At 36.2% G+C, this 7,841-nt stretch overlaps 1 protein-coding gene and 3 pseudogenes across 2 annotated transcripts; 2 read left to right on the forward strand and 2 right to left on the reverse strand.

Moving 5' to 3' along the window:
* Positions 1 to 606: 606 nt before the first annotated feature.
* LOC104767210 (uncharacterized) lies at positions 607 to 3,136 on the reverse strand. Its single transcript, XM_010491253.3, has 9 exons — positions 2,784 to 3,136; positions 2,625 to 2,673; positions 2,435 to 2,523; positions 2,297 to 2,353; positions 2,104 to 2,166; positions 1,941 to 2,006; positions 1,730 to 1,816; positions 1,498 to 1,591; positions 607 to 1,404 (listed from the first exon to the last, which is right to left on the reverse strand). The coding sequence occupies exons 1-9, from the start codon at positions 3,018 to 3,020 to the stop codon at positions 923 to 925; spliced, it is 1,224 nt and encodes a 407-aa protein (XP_010489555.2). The 5' UTR covers positions 3,021 to 3,136; the 3' UTR covers positions 607 to 922.
* Positions 3,137 to 3,374: 238 nt separating this feature from the next.
* Positions 3,375 to 4,338, reverse strand: LOC109130911 (uncharacterized; annotated as a pseudogene).
* On the forward strand, positions 3,990 to 6,194 carry LOC104767211 (pentatricopeptide repeat-containing protein At2g18520, mitochondrial pseudogene; annotated as a pseudogene). The gene has a single exon (XR_015590640.1). The product of XR_015590640.1 is annotated as a pentatricopeptide repeat-containing protein At2g18520, mitochondrial pseudogene (transcript).
* LOC147920966 (pentatricopeptide repeat-containing protein At2g18520, mitochondrial pseudogene) lies at positions 4,659 to 5,123 on the forward strand (annotated as a pseudogene).
* Positions 6,195 to 7,841: the final 1,647 nt, after the last annotated feature.

Below are 7,841 nucleotides of genomic sequence, written 5' to 3' on the forward strand. Positions count from 1 at the left end.
GAACAAAATAAAATTACAAAAAAAAAAGAAGAAGTTAATTTATCTGTATACAAAATAGTTTGAACCAACCCAAGAAGCAGAACTGTGGGTTTCACGTTTTTACCATACAAGAGAACACTTGAGATAGGAACAGATGTTCACTTTTTCATTTTCTTATCTTACACGTCCGATTATAAAATGCTTAGTAGATGACACTTGGACGGTCGATGTGGACCATTTTTGACTCAGCAAACGAAGTGACAAATGATTGAAATCAATAAGAGACAAGAACAAAAGTTTGATTTTAAAATTGAATATTTGTCCTTCACACTTCTCAGACAACAAAACATATACAGAGATGTGTCTCTATCTCTTAGTGTTTTCAGGGTTTTTCTAAAAAACTGAAGCTGAATCATCATCACAGAATCTGATTCTCGAGATGAATCAGTCAGAAATCAGAATGGTCAGAAGGAGCATTGGAGTTTGGATGTAGTAAGAAGTGAAAGGAGAAATGGGTCCATAACTTGAACATCAAGCCACCTCTGTTCCCATCACTGATCACTCCCTGTCTTCTTTTTTGTTTAGAGTAAACAGCAACCTCCAAGGTCAGAAGCAAGAATTATTGAGTTTTTACAGCAAAGTTTTGGTAAGATATTAAAGCACACGGCATCAGAGATTCAGAGATTCTGCAACACAAAACAAGAACATCACTACAAACCAGACATTGACACTAAGTTCTACGCGCTCTCTCTCTCTTATCTCTAAACCGAAGATAAGAAATTCTCTGCAGACAAGTCAATATAGACTATTGTGTTTTCTCTCTCTCACTGAGGTTTCATTGAATCTAAAAGGGAAGTGAGAAAATCCTTGGTGTGATTACTTGTCATGAAAGAAATGGTTTACAAATAGTCGATTTGGTCCAAGACTGAAGAGATGATTATGATCAACCTTGGTGTGGTGGGGGTGGAGCCATAGACATGTGATGGTGTTGGTAAGGTGGTGGTGGTTGTTGTTGTGGTGGTCCTCCTTGCTGCTGCATGTGTTGTGGCGGCCAGCCTCCATGTTGGTGCATTCCCATGGCTTGAGGTGGTGGCGGCGGCCTCGGGCCACCGAAACCTTGTTGATGATTTAGAAACTGAGGTGGTGGCGGCGGCATACCCGGAGGTGGACGGAATTGCATGGGCGGTGGGATCATGCCGTGTTGTTGTGGCTGAGATGGCCAAGATGGTGGCTGAGTTTGATATACTTGTGGAGGTGGTGGTGGTGGTGGACGAGCGGCTGAGATAGGGATAGGTTGCATGCCGCCATTAGCAAACGGACGTGGTAGACCATTAACTTGAGGAGCATTGGATGGGGGCCCAGTTGCGAATAGTGTATGGGGTCTGCTTTTCTGGGCAGTTGGATTCGTGGCAGCCAAAAGCCTCTCTGCATTTCCCAAAAGTCATGCGTTGTATTCAAAATGATGGAGAGAAACTGAATCCAAAAATGAAGACAAGAGTAGAGTATAAAGAGCCTAACCTGCTGGAGTACCATGGCGCTCTCCTTTGGTGTCTTTCTTGTATGCATAAGAGACTGTAATTTGACGATTACATAGATATTGTCCAGTCATTGCCTGCAACAGTCAGACAACGCTCAGAGGAATATACTACTATTGGATTAGGTGAACAGAGAAGCTATGTATGTTAGATATATTGGAATCAAGCAAGTATCATAGTACGGAGAGTTTTGAAAGAAGCAGATAATTAATTACCTCAATAGCAGCATCAGATGCCTCAAAGGAGTCATAGCTGATGAAACCAAAACCTCGTGAGTTTCCAGTATCGGGATCCCTCATTATCTGAAATGAAAAGTTTCTAACATGAGAGTCTAAATCGCAAGACCATTATTTTCAGCAGTGGAACGATGATGTCTTAACGAGATAAAGAATCATGGACTGAAATCTAATGAAATAAAGACAATACCTTAGGATTAGAAGCAATCACACCAAATGCACTGAAAGTATCATACAACTGCTTCTCATCCACATCCTATAAAACAAAACAAAACCTGGTCAGCTACGACTACGAGAATAAGTTACATCTGTAGAGTAACTAAAATCAGAGTGAACCCCGCGAAGATACTTACAGGGTCAAGGTTCCCAATGAAAAGGTTAGCACCAACATCCAAGCTTTTCTTATCTTGAGATGCCTATTAAAAAAATATAAATCAGCAATCAAAATGTTTAGCAAGTAATAACAGTTAAACTAAACAAGTCTCTGCATCTAAACTCTGGAAGATAAGATGCTAAACACTGGAAGATACAGAAAGAATTTGATACCTTGTTAACACGTATAGGCTTCCCGTAGAGCTTAATCATGTTAAGAACCTTAATCGCCTACACAAAAAACATGGAACTTTTGTAAAACATAGTACCTAACAGAAGTCTAAAAGTAAAGGGAAAAGAGAAACAACTTACATAGTCAGCATCTTCCTCACTACGGTACTCAATGAATCCATAGTTCTGATGAAGATTTGTCACTCTATCTTTCGGAACATAGACGTTAACTGATACAATTCATAAACCCAGGGAAAGCTAATGTCATAATTTGTACTAAGTTCCCTAACCAAAAAAAAAAAAACCTATGAGAAATTGATATGAAACTTACCAACGGGTCCGGCTTGAACGAACAATTCCCAAAGCAATTCTTCAGAAAGCTGACATTTCAAAAGAGGGAAATGGGATCAATTTCACCGAATCGTCAACTAAAATCACAGAGGAAGATGAGAAAACACGAAACCTAAATGTTAAAAAAGAAGAACCTTACCTGAGCATCGAGATTCCCGACGTAAACAGTGGCGTCTTGGTTCCTCTCGGCGGAGTGTTGGCCGAGAAGATTAGCTCCAACACCAGGAGCGATTCGAGTCGTCATCTTCTTCTTCTTCTTCTTACTCCGTCGCCGATTGAGAAATCTGAGATTTTTGTAGCGTTTTAGAACGGACAGTGAAGAAAAGAGGTTTCTTTTAGGAGTGGTGCCGTCACTAGATGGGCCTATAATACCCATTAAGCGTTTCCTTGTAGATCCACTAAGCTCTTTAGCACCTTTTTTTTTACTTCTTTACAAATCAATTTGGGGGTTGTTTTTTTTTTTTTTTTTTTTTTTTGTGCAAGAGGAAAAATAAAATACTCTTTCTCAAATTGAATCCGTAACTATTATTTTTTTATTTGTTATTTTTTAATATATATTTAAATTTCCGAAAAAGGATCTTTACAAGGCTTAAGAGCCAGCCACAGGTCGTACAGGGGTAAAAACAAATCTTCGCCCGCTAGCACGGCAATCCTAAGCTTCCTGGTCACCAACAACAAGAAATATAAAAAGCAAGCAAAATTACAGTGAGGAGACTTTATTGGGGAGGATTCAATCCTGAAACAGCTCAAACCACGTGTGAAGCAGAGTTTGTCCGTTAAACAGATAACGTTGTTCTCTCGAGAGAGGATCAAGTTTAGCTCTGAGTAGGAGTTTGATTTCCTTGAGCAAAGTATCAGGTGGCCGAGGAGTGGCAGCATGTATCAGTTGATTCCGTTCACGCCAAATGAGGTAAAGTGAGGATTGAAAGGCCAACTTGATGATTAGAGCTATATTCTTGTTGGTAGACACCCCCTGTAACCAATTGAGACAAAGCATAAACTGGTTTGGCGGGTTAAGATGGGCACGTCTGGTAAAATAGGTCCATATGGCCTCGCTGAACGCGCAATCGAAGAATAGATGGTCTCTGGATTCATCATGCGAATTGCATAATATGCAAACCGCTGGAACCGAGAGACCCAAACTCCTCAATCTGTCTCTGGTATGCAGCCTATTCCATGCTCCCACCCAAGTAATGAAAGCATGTTTAGGTATGTGGTGAGAAAACCATACTGAACTGTGCCAGGAAAGGGTGGTAGAGGAAGGATGAAGCACCTGCCATGTCGCGGCTGTAGAGAATGTAGTTGATGGATGACGATGGTCCGTCTTCCATAAATAAGTATCATCATGCTGGCAGTAAATAATATCATCAGCTGCTGGAAGGGCGCTCCGAAGCAAATTGATGATGGGGTTACGGCTTCTAGATGTGACTAACCACGAGTTTGCACCTCTCAAAGCGTCTCTCACCACTGCTCTTTGGGGGATTCCTGCGGTTTGCGGACCAAGGGGACCCGTGATGTCGAGGAGAGGTCCCAATCCAGTCTAGTTATCAAGCCAAAAGCTTGCAGTTTCCCCAGAACCAACTTCACAGACAATGAAAGGCCGAACTAAAGGTCTTAACTATTATTTCGATCTATCAATTTCTACAATTTGCAAGAGAAAAAAAAACAAACGAACAAACAAACTTTTCTAGCATATAGAAGAATTACATACTCCAGCAAAAATGTTGTAGAAAATGTGTAAATTAAAAAAAAACTTGAGTTTGATCATTTGATGATTTTTTAAAATTAAGATTAAGCTTCTCTAAAGCATGAAAATCATTCAAATGTTGGTGGTAAATGGTAATAGAATGAATGATCCTTTTTCTTAACAATTAAGTTTTTATTTATTTAATTGCAAAACCCACTTTTAAAGTCTTACTTAAACCCTAAACACATTTGCATTAGTTTTTTTTACCACACACTATCCTTCCCTCCTCCGTGCTCGGTGGGGTCGAAATCTTGCTTGCAAATTGCAATGGCGCCGTCTCGTTTCTATCTGAACTTCCTCCGCCGTTTCTCCACCGCCGCTGTAACCACTACTTCTCCCGCCCCAATCACTATCTCCAAAGCTAAACTCAAACTCCGCAAAATACACGATCCCGACAAAGCCTTGGCGATTTACAACTCCGTCGTCTCCAAGAACCCCTCATCTCCTCTCTCCTCACGCTACGCCATGGAGCTAACAGTCCAACGCCTCGCCAAATCTGAACGCTTCTCCGACATAGAAGCTCTGATCGAGTCTCACAAAAACAGCCCAAAGATAAAAACAGAGACTTTCCTCTCTACGTTGATCAGATCTTACGGACGAGCTTCAATGTTTGATCATGCTATGACGATGTTCGAGGAGGTGGATCAGCTCGGCACACCCAGATCCGTTGTTTCCTTCAATGCGTTGCTCGCCGCTTGTCTTCACTCTGACTTGTTTGAAAGAGTCCCCTAACTGTTCGACGAAATTCCTCAGAGGTATAATAATATCACTCCTGATAAAATCTCTTACGGTATGTTGATTAAGTCGTATTGCGACTCTGGTTCGCCTGAAAAAGCTATGGAGATTATGAGAGATATGGAGGTTAAAGACGTTGAAGTTACCATCATTGCTTTCACCACTATTTTAGGGTCTTTGTATAAGAATGGTTTAGTCGATGCAGCGGAAAGCTTGTGGAACGAGATGGTTAGTAAAGGTTGTGAATTGGATAACACGGTTTATAATGTTAGACTGATGAATGCTGCCAAGGAAAGCCCTGAAAGAGTCAAGGAACTGATGGAAGAAATGAGTAGTGTAGGATTGAAACCTGATACCGTTAGCTATAACTATCTTATGACTGCGTACTGCGTGAAAGGGATGATGGGTGAAGCCAAGAAAGTGTATGAAGGGCTTGAGAAAGAACACGATTGTGTTCCGAACGCAGCCACGTTTAGGACATTGATATTTCATCTGTGTATAAACGGGTTGTATGATCAAGGTTTAGCAGTGTTTAAGAAGAGCGCGGTTGTGCACAAGATTCCGGATTTCAAAACGTGTAAGCATTTGACTGAAGGATTGGTGAAGAATAATAGAATGGAAGACGCTAGAGGAGTGGCTAGAACTGTGAAGAAGAAGTTCCCTCCGCGTTTAGTAACTGAGTGGAAGAAACTAGAGGAAAAGCTTGGATTGTATTCCAAGGCCAGTGCTGCTGCTGCTACTGCGTCATCTTCTTCTCAAACAAGAGAAGTGTTTGATCAAGAAAGAGAGGATGCTGCATAAAAAGTTCAAGATTTTGCTAAGGTGATCTTGTTTTTGTCTGTGCTTGCTTGCTTCAGCTAATATTATGATTTGTGGAAACTGTGATCTAGCGTGATGAAGATTATAATATTATGAGTTCCTCTTACATTTTGTTTCTCGTAAAATAGCTGTAAAAGCTACAAGTTTTAGTTACCTGCAAATTTCCACAACAAAAACTTCAGCTCTCTGTACTAAGTGTATGTAACCAAGCAATGCGTAGCTTATTGGATAATTGTTTTACATACGTTTTTTTTAGTATTTTTGGTTTTGTAAAAAATTTAACTTTTACACTTTTATTCTTTTTTCTCACTTGAAACTGCAAAATATCATTAGAAAAACATGAAATTATAAATTGTTTTCAATAAAGAGATTTCCTTTTATACTTATTTGAGTATACTTCAAATTTTTAAAAGCATTTTGGATAAAGTTTTTAAGTAGGGATATTTTTGAAAAAGGGTATGGAAAAAGAGGTATTTTTATTAATATGGTATTTAAATATTTAGTTTGTTTGTTCATGCAATTATAATTAGTGGTGGAAGCACATTTACAAAATATATGGAATTAAAGAGTTATAATTTTATATAATTAGTGAGAAATCATTCAGATAGTACAGTATAAATTATTATTATGGTCAATATGATTCAATCAAGTAGTAAATATACATTAGTGGGTGAGAGTGATGTTCTTCTAATTAATTAGTTTGAGTTTTATTTTCTTGAAAAAGAATTAGTATGAGTTACTAACTTTGATTTGAAATAGTAGGAGTTGTTGAACCCACAAAAAAAATTGTGGGATATACATGTGGTAAGTTACACATGAGTTTAAATGTGAGTTAATTATAAATAAATATTATAATATTTCTATAAAATCTTGCATACAAAAAATAATGTATTTCTATAATATTCAAACATTATTTTTGTTTGTTAATTCACATACTTGTATTTGTAATATTTTCTAAAAATAAAGTAAGAAGTTATATGAATATAGACATAATTGTAGTTTCTTTTATATCCAAATTTTTTTATCATGTGAAATATAATTATTATAAACTAGTATTCGTAATTTTTATGCACAATTAGATAAGGACCCGCCCGATGTGCGGGTTTAAAGTTTTGTAAATAAAATAAAATTTAATAAAAATACATTAAAATTTATTGAACATTATTTATAATTTAATTTTTGCTATAATACACTGATTTATATACATATACAAATTTTTATGTATGTTACCATTAAAAGTGTATTTTTTACACCTAAGTATCCCCTTTATAATAAAACGGAAGTACACAACATTGTTTTGTAGACTATATAATTTTAATAAGTTGGTTACAAATAGGTTATACATTAATTGGTTACAAGTTAAATACTGGATGCAACCTTAATTTATTTTTGGAAGATTTTATTACTAGAGCACATTGTTTCCAAAAATCTTAAAGAGAATATTCTAAAAAATCATTTGATATCATCTAACTTATTAATTTCTTTTATTAAATTATTCATCATATAAAATCTTTTGATATCTAACTTAAAATATTAATTTGTTAATTATCATTATAGTTCACCTCTCATTTTTATATATGAGTCTATTTTGTGAAAAAAAATAAATTATCATATTATTTATTATAATTAAAAATTAGTTTTATTTCCGGATATACAACAAGTTGAATTTTTAAAAACAAATTTAAATTAAAAATAATATCTATTGATATTAGTAATATTATTCTTTAAAAATAATATCTATTGAATTAAAAAAATTTACTGAGTAACGGATCAAAATTTGAATATTTAAATTCAATTTCATATTTTTTTGTTGAATTTTATAATTTTATATAATATAATAAAGTTTAAATAATTTATTTTGAAATATTTTTAAAATATTGAAACTTGATATAAAAG

This window comes from Camelina sativa, chromosome 19 (assembly GCF_030686135.1).
Source record: "Camelina sativa cultivar CO46 ecotype springtype chromosome 19, ASM3068613v1".
In the NCBI taxonomy this organism is placed as follows: Eukaryota; Viridiplantae; Streptophyta; class Magnoliopsida; order Brassicales; family Brassicaceae; genus Camelina; species Camelina sativa.